The sequence below is a fragment of the Syngnathus scovelli genome, chromosome 19 (assembly GCF_024217435.2).
Source record: "Syngnathus scovelli strain Florida chromosome 19, RoL_Ssco_1.2, whole genome shotgun sequence".
NCBI classification, from domain to species: Eukaryota; Metazoa; Chordata; class Actinopteri; order Syngnathiformes; family Syngnathidae; genus Syngnathus; species Syngnathus scovelli.
In genome coordinates this window covers 7,457,040-7,473,662 of record NC_090865.1, presented here as the reverse complement: position 1 = coordinate 7,473,662, position 16,623 = coordinate 7,457,040, and the positions used below count along the sequence as shown (strand labels likewise).

General features: G+C 48.0%; 1 protein-coding gene across 4 annotated transcripts; it reads right to left on the bottom strand.

Moving 5' to 3' along the window:
* Positions 1-65: 65 nt before the first annotated feature.
* On the bottom strand, positions 66-7,494 carry LOC125987400 (zinc fingers and homeoboxes protein 2). 4 transcript variants are annotated; one of them, XR_007488004.2, is made up of 5 exons: positions 6,826-7,253; positions 5,132-5,201; positions 2,016-4,236; positions 1,682-1,939; positions 66-1,037 (listed from the first exon to the last, which is right to left on the bottom strand). XR_007488004.2 is itself a non-coding variant. In XM_049751766.2 (4 exons), the coding sequence occupies exons 3-4, from the start codon at positions 4,081-4,083 to the stop codon at positions 1,028-1,030; spliced, it is 2,412 nt and encodes an 803-aa protein (XP_049607723.1). In that variant the 5' UTR covers positions 4,084-4,236; positions 5,132-5,201; positions 7,338-7,494; the 3' UTR covers positions 66-1,027. The 4 variants fall into 4 exon arrangements, 3 of the variants coding, with proteins under 3 accessions (XP_049607723.1, XP_049607722.1, XP_049607724.1); XM_049751766.2 differs by lacking the exon at positions 6,826-7,253 and adding an exon at positions 7,338-7,494 and having other exon boundaries at positions 1,682-4,236; XM_049751765.1 differs by having other exon boundaries at positions 1,682-4,236; positions 6,826-7,250.
* Positions 7,495-16,623: the final 9,129 nt, after the last annotated feature.

Sequence of the window (16,623 nt, the reverse complement as noted above, 5' to 3'; positions counted from 1 at the left end):
AGGGGCTAACATCGCCTGATAACTTTGTCTGCAACCAGCGCTAACAGACTGTGAGTACAAGATGGTGGTGTAAAAAGCGTTTTATTGGAGGACATCACAATAAATTGACCTGGACACACAAATGCGAGTCAAAAGCAACACCTGAGACAAAATGTTGTCTCATCGAAGAAGCGTGAGAAAACGAGAGGTGGGCCTGGCCTCTTCCAGATGCTAACGGATAAAATCGGGTCCTTACTCGCACACGTGCATTAGCTTACATTCATGTCGTCCTGTCTTGACAGGATGACAAGCAACTGCAACCGAGAGGTCTTTGACATTCATCATGTCAAAGGACATGAAAGTGGTGATGCACCCCCATTTGGCAAACGTATACATGATGCGTGTAGTCCAAGATGATGGCTGCCCAAACATGACAACAAATTCGCACCTCGCTGCTGCACACCAAAAATCCCGTGGTGCGGCTTGGCTTTTGGGTGGGTGGAGGAGGCTTCAGTCCGACTGAATGTGACGCTCAACAATAGCCCAAGGCGGGCACAAGTCCAGGCGCCGTTCACAACTATTGCCAAGTGCTGTGTGTGTGCGCAATCTTTTGTTTGTAAAAAACAGTGGAAACAGGCCCTTTTAGGAACAAAAGAATCACACACACAATGCTTGCTGACAGTCTTTCATGCGCACTGACAAGCACGCACACACATGCACACACACATACGTGAGTGGGAGTGGCTACATCTACTTCCAGTAAAAAGTGTTGCAGTTCAGTCTCCATGGCAAGCCCCCCCCAAAAAAAAGGTCCCAAAGTCAGCATCAATCAGCACATGGGGTAATCAAAAAGGCTGCCAGCCCCAACTCCGACATGAACTCTTGACGCACCCTAAGGAAGTGTTAGCACACGTTAGGCACGCCAGTTAACCCTCCTGTCAGACATCCTTGGGTGGGTGGAGACTCTTCACCCCGCTGAGGAGCCGGCGGATGATGGAAATGTGCCGTCGCCATTTGTCCAGCACTCGATGCAAAAGGACGACTGTCGTTATTCGCACCTGCAAACAAGACCCAAGAAACAAAATCCAAGGCAAATTTAATGTCAAGCGAGGCAGCACGGACCAACTAGGCAAAGACAACAGTGAACCACATTGGCAAGCTCAGCAGACGGAACGCCACGAGAACGTACAAAATGGCAACGCTTTTTTTCCCCCATTGTGAAGCTTTTTTGCTGTGCCTGATGAGAAACTGCAAAAAAAATGTCAAAGTGACGCTTTGACAGTGGGGGGGCCGACAACCACTGTTGCTATTTTGGGCATATCCGCTTTGTGTGAACTTTGCGTAAGCGCTCTCGCACAAAGTGGAGCAAAATGCTCCAAATCCTAAAATCAGATGCCAAATTCAGCCGCTTTGAGGAATTGAATTGTCTCAAAACAGATCAAATAAAAGGAAGGTCTCGATTGAATTAGGAAAACAATACGGAGCTGGCATGCATGTCATACAAACACCGACTACCTAATGAGCCATTTGGTGAAATTTTGGACTCTCGGCACGACGAGCGCTTGGCAGCAGGTGAGCTATCGGTTAGCTATCAACTTCCTTCAAACGTTTAGCAATCAGTCGGACCTCAAGCGGACTCTGACGGGTAATCGCGGCTGCAGAAGGAAGCCATCGACTTGCCAAAGACGTGCAGATACGCTACCTGCCGGCGAGACGCTCTTGTAGCTCGCCGTGCTGCGGCGCGCTGAGGCCGTTAGCACGCGCTTCTGTCAGCCAGGCCGGCTCCGCCTCCAGAAGCTGGCAGCACTCACGGGGGCTTTTGTCTGGCATCCCCGCACCGCCATTGAGTCTGCCATTGTGGAAGAATTGGGCGTGCAGCGTGGAGCGACTGTCGCGGAACCAGCGCGCCAAGTCCACGCAGGCCAGTCCGGGCCAAATCTCCGACGGAGCCGTCCCTTCACTTGAAGCAAAGTGATTGTTGAGAGGAGGAAGGAAGCGGCCCGAAGGCACAGAGCCACCTTTGGGATCGGCCGCACCAAAACTCAGCTCGCTCGGGGCCAGCGTTGCATCCCGGTCCACCTCAGTTGACCTCTTTGCGCCCATCGAGCCGAGGAGCGCCAGTTCCAGGTTGTCCCGGAGCGCCCGGCGATCGGCGAACCAGCCGTCCAGTTGGCTGCGGGACAGCCCGGTGGCGACAGCTAGCCGGTCGGTGTCGGTGCGAGAGACAAAGCTGTTCTTCTGGAAGTGCTCCTCCAGGATCTCCAGCTGCTGCGTCGTCTTGCTCTTCATTCTTTCTGGCAGCGGGAAGTGAGCGGGAACCGACGACTCGTGCTGAGAGTGGACAAGCGGGGGCTGGCCACGAGCGAGTCTCGGCCCGTCGCTCAAAGACTCACCGTGCGTTCCTTCGGCTTGGGCGCCGCCTTCATCTTGGGCACTGGGGTCCAGTTGTGGAAAGCCGGCGGGGAATTTGGCCGGCGTGTGTACGGGCCGGATGACGGGGGGGCGAGGGGTGACAAGCGAAGGTAAAGTTGGGAACGTCATATTGGCGGTGTTGGGATGCGTCTCTTTGGAAAGGCAGGGCATTAGGAGCGAGCTTTTAAAGGGTGGGGCAAAGATGGGCAGCGGCGCAATCGTAGGCCTTGTTAAGGACTCTGGAAAGACCATGGATGGCAGCGACACTACGGCTTTGGCTTTTGCCGACCAAGAGGGAAGCTTGCCCTGGGCGCGTGGCGATGAAGAAGAGGAGGTGGACGTCAGTAGAGTGGACCACTTTGTCACGTCCGTTGAAAATGGGGCCACACCAGCCAGCGCAGCCACAGGCTGGCGCTCTTTTTCCTCATTGGGGCCTCCTCGACTCGGGGTGACTGTCATTACAGGTCGCTTGGACTCGGGACCGCAAAGAGTCGTCGGGGGGCGTTTGACGGCAGCTCCGGTGGTAGTCAAGTGGACACGGTCAGAACCCGGCCGAGGGGCGAGGCCCCGAGATGAGGCTGTGAACGTGTGATGGAGAGCCGGGATGGAGCCATTGAACATCTTCTTCCTGGCCTCCTCCACCTCCTCCGGGGACCACGTGATTCCCTGCTTGAGCCGCTGAGCGGTGAACCAAACTTTGATTTGCTCCTCCGGGTGCTTGGAGGCGGCTGTCAGCCAGGACAGTTCGGCGTGTGTCGGGTAAGGAAACTTATTGAAGGAGGCCATGAGAGTAGGGTTGTGGTCCAAGGAAGGGTTGTACTCGGCACTGTTGAGAGGCACGGCCACTTGGGCTTGGTAGTCATAATTAGGCGGGCGCTGGAGCACGGGGGTTACGTGGGACGAGTCTCGCAGGACCGAGGGCTCAGCCACGATGACGTCAAGTATCGGGCTGGGATCCTGGGGCTCGGGAGTTTGCTCACTGCCGTGGAGGGCCTGGACGGAGTCTGGCCATTCCGCTGCGGGGTGTAAGCCAGGCAGGAGCACACGAGTGTCGCATCCGGGTTGGCCGTGGCTTCCGGACTGGCCGTCGCTTCCGGACTGGCCGTCGCTTCCGGACTGGCCGTCGCTTCCCGACTGGCCGTCGCTTCCCGACTGGCCGTCGCTTCCCGACTGGCCGTCGCTTCCCGATCGGCTGTCGCTTCCCGATTGCTCTTGCCCCTGGAACTGGATGGTCTGCTCCAAGACGATCTGACGGTTCTTCTTGATCCTCTTGAACTCAAAGTTGTTCTCGTGAGGATGAAGGCACCTGTTGTGCTCTGCGAGAAGCTCATACTTGGTGGCGTTGAAGTCGCAGATGGCGCAGTGGTAAAGTGGATTGAGAATCACATCGGGGTGGCTGGAGTCCACATGCTCTGTGAAGACTTGAAGGTTCCGACACCGGAACGGGCAGCATTTGCACTGGTAGCCTTGCGACTGGCATACTTCCCGCTCCTCGTCTGACGCCTTCTCAGGGCAGAGGTTGTCTCGGTCCGGACCACCCGCTTTCTCGCGGCCGTGGCTTTTCTCACAAGGCTCGGACTCGTCTGTCAGATTATCAGATGACATTTCCACGTCGGGCACTTTCTTGGAGTCATTCGGCCCTTGGACCACACAGGGGCCGGCCGACATTCTGCGAGCGGGCATTGTGCTCATCGGGGCCGACGAGGGCTGTGAGCGCTTCTTGTGCACGGTGCCGAGTGAGAGACGCAGGGTGAGCGCGGTGGCGTTCCGATCCACGCTCTGCTTGGCACCGGCACCAGAGTCCAATATCAGCCAAGCAGGATTTTGCGAGGGATCAACCCAGACCTGCCCAAGAGAAAGAGAGACGTCACTGCAGACATGGCACAGATGCTGACCGCACCGAGCTCGAGCCCCTCATTTCTTTCCATCTTGGCATAATTTTCCAGCCCGCTTTCGGATCCCAATGGGAAGAACACTGGGGCGTTAGAAGGCGCAGGTCATATGAGCGCCATCTCAAGGCAGCAAGTGCAAATTGCGCCAGCTCAAAGTCAATTTTGACTCTTGGGTGAGGAAACACCCTGTCGTAGCATTTTGTGGACTCGAAGCGCTCTGAACATCTGGGTCTGGCATTTTAACTCTCAAGCGAGCCCGGCCGGTGTCCATTTCAGCTCGATTTGCACACAGTTTGGATTCTTTTTTGTCTTTAGGGCACCATCGTTGGAGTTGACGCCCAGCAAGAGACGCAAGCCGATTGGCAGACACACCGGAGGAAGGTCGCTGGAAGCTGGCTGCTTTGAAGAGGCAGAGGAAGACGATGAGCCTTCAGGGCCCCAAAAACATCTTTTGATCATTTGCAGTCGCTCGGGCTCTTTCATTGCCACTTGGCACGCTGGAGAGATGAGCAAGAACATGCTCTTATTTGGGGCTGTGTTGAGGTTACCATGGCAACGTGTGACATCACATAGGAAACGATTGGCCCTCACAAAGCGCAAAGCTATGACCGAGAAAGTGATTGGATCTCACTGAGGTGAAATTTGCTTGTTGGCAGGTAAGACGAAAAAAAGACACCATTAAAAAAAAAAAACACACACAAAGGCGCGTGCACTCACACGCACGTAGAGGGGCGGTTTCCGTGGAAACGGGTCAAGATGCCAAGACAGAGCGGAATGAGGGCGCTCGGAAAACACGGGAGCCGCAAAATGCTGTGATCTCAGCCGTAAAGACGATGCTGCGTACTTACCAAACTTCCTCAAAGGGGAGGAGCGCAATACCAATGGGCGGGGCCTGTCGTGGTGCACGTCTTAACGAGGCTGTGGGAACACAAAGCAAAACGCGCAAATCAGATTTTGAAAAAAAAAAAAAAATGGAAAAATGAAAAAATCCATTTCTATGGCATTGTTCAAAACTGGGACAGCGTGATTTCAAAGTGATGGCAGCATTTCAGACGCAATGGTTCTGCTTTCACGGACGGTGTCCAAGTCAGACAAGATTGACTGCGATGTTTCCATTGTTTTGCGTTGCTATGGAGAAGCCTTCAGAACTTTTGGGCCGGTCATGTGATCTTCGACATCGTGTGATCTTTGAGATCCTGCGTGATGGTGAGGGCCGAGTGGAGATTAGGTCCAAGCCCGACACACCCGCTCAAAAGACGCATTAAGCCGTGGCCGGCCGCCATCTTGTGAGATCTGAGAGCAGATTGTTGCTTAGTTTTAGCTCCTCGGCTGCCTTCGGGCGCTTTGGCTGAAACGGGTTTATCTGCAAACGGCGCCAGCTTGCCAACAGTTGGCTGTTTGTGCTCAACAGGCATGATGTCTGTTTGGTTAAAGGGGGCGTGGCCAAGGCAGCCCGCGGGATCAGCACCCTGAACGGCGGCGAGTCGGTTGCTAAACAGCCATCAAAGCCGCCAACTGCGATTTTGCTTGGCTAGGGAAAAAAAAATCAGCGGGCTTCTCGGCATCAGCAACAAGTGCAGATGCTCAGTATAGAAGATGCCATCTTGGATCCGCCATGTTTGACAACCAGAAGAGTAACTCAGTAAAGCTTTGGCTTGACCTGCAGCTTTAGGCTGTTTTGGACTCTTCTCCAGCGTCAACTTCAACACATTCTGAAGGACAAAGTCTTGTCAAATGCTGCGCGCGGGCTCCCAAAAATCCGTACCGGAGAAAGCAGGGAAAGCAGAAAGCTTCACATGCCTCCACCACAAGGAGCAGTGCCATCTGATTGGCCGCCATCCCAATGCACAAGCATGTCACAAGATGAAAGGCTTACGCGAGCGACGGCTAAACGCCGCAGGAATTGATCAGTGCCCCAAAATAGGAAAAATATTTCACATTTCGGTGGCGGGTACGTCGGGAGTGGTGGTGGTGTGGTCGGGTGAAATGACTGCACGGAAAGTTTTGAGTCTGCTTCTCAAGCATGTGCAAGACACGCCTAATTCTCCCCTGGAAAATGTCCCAACAACAAAAGCGGAGCAAAATGAACTCAATCTCCTCGCTGAACGCAATTCAAGTGGAGAAACTGAGCGATACCGTTGCACACTGACGACATTCCCATCAGATGTTTTTCAAACAATTCCTGGGTCCAATGTAGGGTGGACAAGGCAACCGTTGACAGCTAGACATGCCTAGTCACACATTTCCCGATGCTCAAGTCCTGCCGGCCCCAAGAAGACAACTGGGGAGGACGTCTGTCACCTGCACCACGTTCACAAGTTCAAATGAACACTTTTCCACCACTGCTGACCGCCACGAGACAAAATGACACGCACATCCAATACACACACAAGAATATATGTCTGACACGACAGTAAAACACGAATACACAAAAATAGACAAAGCTCGAAAAGCGCAAACCGACGCAAGAAGAAACACAAAGGAGAAAGGACACACAATAAGCAGGACAAGACACACGTACACACCGGCAGTGCGAGTTTACCTCAGATGACCCCGCTGTGTGATATTAGCTTAGCATCATCACACGCTGGGGTCCGGCAGGAGGCGGACGAAAAGCACTCGAGCGAGCGCACAAACTCGGACGGACAAACAACCCGAGCAGGACCCGAGCTGACACGGGGCGGTTCGTCACAATTCTTCAGGCTAAACAAGTTAGCCTCCGCGCCATCCACGCTACGCGTCTAACGTTCAGGCTGCACTTTCGCCTGCGAGCGGTAGGGGTCACCACGGGGGCGGTGGGACACGGCCAAAGTGGAAAAGACAGCGCCGTGACGACACATGTACTCCTGCCCGGAGCCCGCAATCGCTACAGTGGAGCTCGGACGTTAACCGAACCAGCGGGCGGCCGGCCGGCCGGGCAACGCCGAGTCGGTGGCCGAGCGGCTGCTTGCTGCACGGCCGCTTGTCAAAGTTGACTGTTGCTACATCGAGTTGGTCCAAATGCACCCGATTGGCAATGCGACGAGTTGTCCAAGTGTCCTGCCGGCTTCTTACCTGGCGGTGTCGCATCAAACCGTCACGCGTGTCGCAGCAAAGATCCATGAAGCAGAGACACACATGCACTCACGCACACGAGCATGCACACGCAAAAAAATAAATAAAGAAAAAACATCACTCGCGCTGCACGACACGCCATGTGACCATTTACGTCATAACTCATTTACGTTTATGAAAAGTTGACGCCCCCGACCCTCCCGTGGAGATACCGAGGACGTGGAGGTCCTGAAGTCACGCGAGGTCTATGGCCGGACGTCACTCATTGCCTACAGTTTACGGCGTAGACTCCATTCCATATATGGAATAACCTAAAATAGATGACAAAATTAAATCCATCAAATATAAAATATTTAACCCTAAACCAACTGTAAATTGTATAAATAATGTACAGAAGTTTCATTGCTTTGTTTTAAACAACCATTGATCCGTACATGTGAAGTGTGGTTATTTCTGTAACTTGATACAGACGTCTATATTAGGTCTATGTGTAGACCTAAAATAGACGTCTATATTAGGTCTATGTGTAGACCTAAAATAGACATCTATATTGGGTCTATGGAATAACCTAAAATGGACGACAAAATTAAATCCATCAAATATGAAATATTAAACCCAAAACCATTTTGTAAGTTGTATAAATAATGTACAGAAGTGTTTGTTGCTTACACAACCATTGATCTGTACATGTGAAGTGTGGTTATTTCTGTAACCTGATATAGAAGTCATCCATCCATCCATCCATCCATCCATCCATCCATCCATCCATCCATCCATCCATCCATCTTCTTCCGCTTATCCGGGGTCGGGTCGCGGGGGCAGCAGCTTTAGGAGGGACTCCCATATAGAAGTCAATATTATGTTATTCCATAGACCTAATATATAAGCCAAAATTAAATCCATCCATCCATCCATCCATCCATCCATCCATCCATCCATCCATCCATCCATCCATCCATCCATCCATCCATCCATCCATCCATCCATCCATCCAGCCATCCATCCATCCATCCAGTTATCCATAATTTTCTATATCGCTTGTCCCCACCATCAAATATGAAATATTAAACCCTAACCCAATTATAAGTTGTATAAATAATAAAAGTTGTATTGCTTTGTTTTAAACAATTGATTCGTGTGAAGTGTGGTTATTTCTGTAACCTGATATAGAAGTCTATATTACCGTAATTTCCGGACTATAAGCCGCGACTTTTTTCCAAAATTTTGAACCCTGCGGTTTATAGTCAGGTGCGGCTTATATAAGATTCTTTCGGAGGGCCATTATGACTGTCAACCCAAATAAATCTATGAGCACCTCATATTATATACAGTAAAAGCTACAAAACAAACTGACAAATAACTCGTTTTCAAATCAGACGAGTAAAAACTGGTCAAATATTTTAAAAAAAAGATATTATTAAAAGTGAAGACAATTTGCAATTCTACTAATGACACACGAATTTGATGCACAATTTGTCTTCGCGGGCCACATAGAATGATGTGGCGGGCTGTATCTGGCCCCCGGGCCTTGAGTTTGGCACCTGTGCTCTAAACCCTTTCTCTTAGTCTGCCATGTGACTCAGAGATTACACAAAGCAGTGGCGCTGTTTGGACCATCTGTATTGTATTAAAACCCAATCAATCAGCATTTAAATTCAATTTTTCTGACATTTTGCTCACGAAAAACAAGTTGTAATGAATGTGAACTTTTAATGCATTTTATTCAGAAGGCTACTTTGAACCCTGAGGCTTAAATGGCGGCGCGGTGTATTTATGGATTTTTACGGCCTCCAGGGGCCGCTCTAGCAGGAAGCAAGAGTGAGACAGACAAAGAAGAGATAATGTGCCGAAGAAGACGTGCTAGTTTGTGTTTTGAACATTTCGCGCATCACGCAGAACGCGATCAATACGGACATTACTGAAAGGAAGCTTTCATACACAAACCGTCATTATGGGGGACAAAAGAAATGCATATGATGCCGCTTTTAAGCACAAGGTAGTCGATGTTGATAACATTGTGTTGCGGCACCCTTTTCTTTATTTCGTGGTCCCGTCTACTCTGGAGTTATACGTGTCGCTCGCTAGTTTAATGTAATTTAGCGCTTCGTGCATGAATAAGATTAGCATGAACAGACCCTCATCACACTCGAAGAAATGCATAAAAGCGACGACGAAAGAGACTGAGAAAGTGTGAGGCGAAGGATATCTAACGCTATTCCAATCGGACACTGAGGAAGACTTCGATGGTTTCAGTGCACAGGAGGAAGATGAAGACGATGAAGCTCTTTATTTTACTTTTACTAGTATGTTTTTTAATCAGCCCTGTTAGTGCTGTGCTACCGTCTTGCTGCTGTGTTACCGCCGCGTCTCAGTGACTTTTACCCGTATGTTTTATTTAATCAAACCCTATTAGTGCTGTGTTACTTCCGTGTTGCTGCGGTATTACTGCCGCGTCACAGGCAGTGTTTGGAAAGAAATGTTAAGGTATGTTATTAAAACTTTAAAAAAGCTTTCTGTGTCCAGTCTTTCTTTGTTAATAACTCGCATGCACACTTCCGTGTTGCTGCGGTACTACTGCTGCGTCACAGGCAATATTTAGAAAGACATGTTAAAGTATGTTATTCAAACTTTAAAAAGGCTTTCTGTGTACTGTCTTTCTTTGTAAAAAACTTGTGTGCACGTGCGGTTTATAGTCCGGTGCGGCTTAAGTAAGAAAACAACTAAAATATCCCCAATTTTAGCTGGTGCGGCTTATAGTCCGGTGCGGCTTATAGTACGGAAATTACGGTAGGTTATTCCATCTCTCTTGAAAGCGACAGCCGTCCATGTCAACTTTCCTTGTTTTCTTTGCAGTCGCTATGGCAGAAATGAGCAGAGAGGGCTTCTCCGCACGGATGCAGAGACTGATATTATTAAAGTGGTGCTGCCACCATTTGGTAAAATGAGGAATTACAGTTTCAAGTTTCATGATTTTTTTTATTCTGTTTGACAATGCAGGCGGGCCATATATACATTATAAGACCGAAGCTGCGGGCCGTTTGAGTGTTTAAGTGAAGTGAATCACTTATGGGTGCAGTTGTTGCTGTTTATGTGCCACTGCAGCTCAGCCAGCTGAGTGAGGACGTGCTGGTGCTTGTCAACAAAAAAGAAAAAAAAGAAAACAAGTCTCTTCAGTATGATTGAAAATTGCATGTAAGAAAGTGTCGATGGAAAAATCTCATCTGTCTTTTGGCAAAAAAGAAAAAAAGTCTCCAGTTTGATTGAAAAGTGCATGCAAGAATGTTCGATACAAAAATCCCACTGTCATGAATGAGTGCTTATCCTTGCTAAATTCCATAGCCACAGGTGCAAATACAGTGACCAGAAACCTTATTTTAAACATTTTTATAATGATTCTCAATAAGATTTCAAATTGATCAATAGCTCACTTAACAAAAAGCAAAGTGTGATGCAGGGTTTCACTTGTGCTATGTTGGCTTTCTCTAGCGGTTTGTGGAAGAACTACTAGTGAAGTAAATACACTGCACTTGAAAAACTATGCGTACAACCAGGGCCGGACTGGGAGATTTTTTTCAGGCCAGGAGTCAGTTATGTACCCTGCCTTGCCCACACGTGCATGTTCACACCCACACTTAAATGCATGGGCACATGCAAAACGCATTTGTGCGCACACACATGCACACAATCATTCATTTTTTGGTTTTGTTGTGGGTTGTACCGGAAAAACAAATCAAATTCTCTAGAATGAGGGCGAGCAAAATAATCAAAAGGCCTCTCTGAGTCTGACTGTCTCCCTGAACTTGTCTTGCCAGTATACTCTGCATCTGCTGGGAGTGTCAGAACAACCAGCATAATCATCATATTATCGACAATAACACATTTAATCAATATCAAAAGAATGATATGGTTAAATATATGCTTTTTTTCCAAATGTTTCATTCATAGTCATAGCCCAGGTATGGGCAAACTACGGCCCGCGGGCCACATCCGGCCCACGGGACCGTTTAATCCGGCCCGCCAACCCTAAATAAATTGTATTATTAAACATTTTTTTGGGGTCATTTTGCCTGCAATGACTGCGTTTCCCCAGTAGACGGGGAACCACGCGCCTGCGCATTTACTACCGGAAGCCATGTCAGAAAGCTCTGTGCACACTCACAAGTGAAATGGCGCACTCGCGCTCTATTTGTATCAGTGCCGAATTTAGAGTGTGGGCTGTGACGACAGCATTCTTGTAATTTGCGCGCCGAGCTTTCGGATACAGTTTTACGCTAAAGCCACCCACAAACCTTCCCCTGGAATCCTTCCATTAAAATGAGTCGCCCAAGGAAAAGCAAGGTGGACACTGAGTGCCGAGTGTTTAAAAAGAGTGGCCAATTTGGCTCGACGTACGCGACGTGATGTTCAGCCACATGAACATCAACTCGTCACAGATCTAGGTAAACGGACCAACACCTCGGATCTCTCCTAAGAATTGCCACAGTGGCGCAAAAGCTGATAGCGGCTAGCTGGATTCTCGGGGACCAATTCAAGATGAAGAAACTGCAGCTCAACCTCCTTGAAGGACAATCGAGGGCACCTCCGACATCCATTTTTTCATTGATTTTCATAATATGTATTACTTGTGCCCTCTTTGCATCCATTACAACCTGGTGATCCTGAAAGGGGGATCCTTCCATCTGTGGTCCCTTCTCAAGGTTTCTTATTTTCCCCTGGCAGGGGTTTTGAGCTTTTCCTTGCCCTTTTGGGAGCTTAAGATCAGGGGATGCTTTGAGAATAATTGTCAATTTTTGGCTATGTGAAGCCCTTTGAGACTGTTTGTGATTTAGGGCTATACAAATAAACTTGACTTGACTTGACTTGACTTGGGTATCTGAAAATCAGAGCAGAGTTTTAACTCACAAACACCTGGTAACAGAGGTGAGGAAACGGGAAACACTTTGTTGGATTTTGTCCACAATTTAGGGAGCGCGTTATCTGCGCCTCACGGCAAAAGCCTTTGCCAATCACCTGTTATCCAATTTACTCACTGCGTGCTCGTTTGATTTCTTCAGATTTAGGAAAATGCAAAGACACTGAAGCAGAAATTAGACTGACACAGATTGGTTGAGTTCAATCACAATTCTTGTTCAAAAAGCTCTGTTTTCAGGAAAGTACAATACAGCGCTGGGCCCTTCAAGAGCGGAAAGTCTCCATTCAGAAACAGCAACGTCCAAGGTTGTTAGATCAGTTTTATATTCAGTAGCACATTGTGGGCCGAGATTGATGGGTGATGAGTCTTCGGGGTGGGGCAAGTTCGAAGGAGAGTCTGCTTCCATGGGAGTGGTGCTGGTTATGGGCGATTCGGTGTGTAGCTGGGGGGCTGTTGGTGTGTGTGTGTGGAGGGGGGCTGTTGTCTTCCATCCCGTCTTTCGGCCTTGGCGATCATCTTTGGCCGAGTTCTCGGGTGGGGGCTGTTGTCTTCCATCCCGTCTTCCGGCCTTGGCGATCATCTTTGGCTGAGTCCTTGGCTGGCTCCCTCTGGCACCTGCTGGTTTTATCTCCACGTGACCTTCCAGTGAACATTCTTCTCCAATCTTGGACATACACTGTCGTACCTCATTCTTTTAATTTTGTCATTTTGTACGAAATTATGTTAGCTTTTGGCTGTGACATCATTAATCTATTGCTGTTCTTTTGATACATCATATCTTTGCTTATTCTTAGTTTAATCATGCTTCCAACCGTATCTTTTCTTTGTTAGGCAAACTATTTCCCTCTGTGCAGAGCGTTCAGTAGTAATCAAAAACTGGCGTCTAGCATTAGTCAAAACATAAGATACAATCAAGTACTGAACGGTCAAGACGACTCTGGCCGTGTCCATGATTCAGAGAAAAAACATCAGGGATGCATTCCACAGTTCCTTAAGGGTCATTAAGCTATTTAGGCAATATATCAAAAGTCATTTGTTATTTCAAAGTCCTCAGAAATATATCAGATCATAAAGTTATAAAAACCTTTCTCATCACCACTTATCAAAAATGTCTAGTTATGTCTTCTTTATTGATTTGCTGTGTAGGTATAATTATATGCTTAAAATGTTTCTTTTATTTATTTAATATGTGAATATACTTGTCTGCTTATGTACTTTATTCAATGAGGTTTGAGCATATATGTGTTTGTAGCGAGGCAGGACTTTTTGTATTTCGACCTCATTCCTTCAACTTCCTTAAAGTAAGCCTTAAGAACTTTACAGGTTAAGATTAGTCACAAACAGGTGGTGCATCAATGTCCTTGAGCATCCTGCATTGTTTGAAAATGAGAATTGTCGCTAGTTTCAATCCCTGCTATTTGTACAGATCATTTTCAAAATGCATTTTTTTACAACAAACTTGAAAGCCTCCCCTTCATTTTCAGTGGGAACAGTGTTGTTGGTCTCCCTTTTTTTTGCTAGTGTGTCATAGTCTGGAGTAAAATTTGTTGTGGCAATTCTTAGGAGAGATCCGAGGTGTTGGTCCGTTTACCTAGATCTGTGACGGGTTGATGTTGATGTTCATGTGGCTGAACGTCACGTCGCGTACGTCGAGCCAAATTGGCCATTCTTTTTAAACACTCGGCACTCAGTGTCCACCTTGCTTTTCCTTGGGCGACTCATTTTAATGGAAGGATTCCAGGGGAAGGTTTGTGGGTGGCTTTAGCGTAAAACTGTATCCGAAAGCTCGGCGCGCAAATTACAAGAATGCTGTCGTCACAGCCCACGCTCTAAATTCGGCACTGATACAAATAGAGCGCGAGTGCGCCATTTCCGTACGACTGAGTACGTACACGCACTTGTGAGTGTGCACCGAGCTTTCTGACAGGGCTTCCGGTAGTAAATGCGCAGGCAAGTGGTTCCCCATCTACTGGGGAAACGCAGTCATTGCAGGCAAAATGACCCCCCCAAAAACTGCTTAATAATACAATTTATTTAGGGTTGGCGGGCCGGATTAAACGGTCCCGTGGGCCGGATGTGGCCCGCGGGCCGTAGTTTGCCCATACCTGCTTTACACACTCATGTCGGTTTTTAAGGCAATGCTGTCTGAGGGATCGAAGGTCACAGTCATTCAGTCTTGGTTTTCAGCCTTGGCGCTTAGGTGCAGTGATTTCACCAGATTCTCTGAACCTTTTGACGATATTATGGACTGTAGATGTTGAAAACCCTAAATTCCTTGCAATTTTGCTTTGAGAAATGTTGTTCTTAAACTGTTCAACTATTTTCTCACGCAGTTGTGGACAAAGTGGTGAACCTCGCCTCATCCTTGCTTGTGAATGACTGAGCATGTTTGGGGAGGCTCCTTTTATACCCAATCCATCCATCCATCCATTTTCTGAACCGCTTAGTCCCCACGGGGGTCGCGGGCGTGCTGGAGCCTATCCCAGACATCATCGGGCAGTAGGCGGGGGACACCCTGAACCGGTTGCCAGCCAATCGCAGGGCACACAGAGACAAACAACCATTCGCACTCGCACTCACACCTAGGGACAATTTGGAGTGATCAATCGGCCTACCAAGCATGTTTTTGGGATGTGGGAGGAAACCGGAGTGCCCGGAGAAAACCCATGCGGGCTCGGGGAGAACATGCAAACTCCGCACAGGGAGGGCCGGAGGTGGAATCGAACCCGCACCCTCCTAACTGTGAGGCGGACGTGCTACCCAGTGCGCCACCGAGCCCAATACCCAATCATGGTACCCAATTAGCCTGATCACATGTGGGATGTTCCAAATAGGTGTTTGATGAGCTTTTCTAAGCTTTCTCAGTATTTTTTGCCACTTTTTCCAACTTTTACTGGATGTGTTGCAGCCATGAAATTCGAAGTTAATTATTATTTGGCAAAAAACAATTAAGTTTATCAGTTTGAACATTAAATATGTTGTCTTTGTAGTGTATTCAATTGAATATGGGTTGAGAAGGCTTTTCAAATCGTATTTTAGTTTTATTTACATTTTACAGAATTTCCCAACTACAACCGAATCCGGTTTGTGGTTCAAATTTATTGAGGTTAAAGGCGAAAACGCGCATGTATTGTGTTAAGTGTTTTTTAACTGTAATGAGTTACGTTTATTCAGTAATACAATTAATAACTCCAAGTCGTTGCCGGGGGTTTTCTCGCCACCAGCCGCACTTTGCACTCTTGCCTGTAAGCAAGACTCGAGTCACTTGAGGGCAAATAAGGTTTTGCATGTGGGCTGCAGGGTGGGACGTTAAAGGGAAATGTGCTTTCGGGAGTTTGCAAACATATTTTTTAAGGTTGTGTTAAACTTATAATCATATTAATATCTAGTATTGGAGTGCTCGTGTGGATTGGTGGGTGGCGAAGAATGTGCAGGCAAACTGCATGAACTTGTTTTCTTTGAAGTGTTGTGGAATAGGCCCAGACAGGGAGTACCGGACGAGAACACCTCAAGGTCGGTGAGAAACGAGAACAACAGCACGTCTATGTGGTCGGGCTTCGCGGGAAAATCCAACCGCCTGACCTCAGCGATAACACTGACACGGGGAGGAGATGGCCATCGACCAATCATCTCACAATATTTTGCATGCTTTAATATTCATATTGTGTTTCTTTAAAACTGGGCAACCCGGAAGAATGTGTCGTCTTTTGGTGGTCACAAAAACGCACGAGTTTTAGTGCGAGGGACCCGGGACCCAGGCCTGTATTAGTGCGCTTTGTCAGGAATAAACAATTGGTAAATTTGGTCTGATTGATCTACTGGTTTTCTCTTTGACAGAACGAACTCGCAAAATTGTTAGGTGCGCCAGTGTGTGGATTAGGACATAGCAATTTATGTGTTAAGTGTTGATCGCAATTTGGAGTCAAGATTCAAGATTCAAGAGTTTTTTATTCGCCATGTTTGAGCGTGCCAAACAAGGAATTTGACTTCGGTAAATCACAGCCTCTGTTCAACATTTAGGTGACTAACAACAACACTCAGGACATGTGAAGAACGAAAGATATTCTCAAACACCCCTGATCTTAAACTGATCTTAAACTCCCAAGAGGGCAAGGAAAAACTCAAAACTCCAGCTAGGGGAAATGAGAAACCTTGAGAAGAGACCACAGATGGGAGGGTCCCTCTTCTAGGATGACCAGGCTGCCATGGATGCAGAGAGGACACATAGTACAGTGTAGACAAAAAAGGTGTGGAAAGCGGGATGTTATTGCACAGTAATGACACTGAGACTCTAAGAGTGGTGTGAGTTCATCAGAGCGACAGCCTGGGGGAAGAAGCTGTCTCTGTGTCTGCTGGTTTTAGTGTACAGAGCTC

What these genes read in the sequence shown, in the direction of transcription:
- LOC125987400 (XM_049751766.2), bottom strand. Translation starts at nt 4,083, where the DNA reads ATGAGCACAATGCCCGCTCGCAGAATGTCGGCCGGCCCCTGTGTGGTC.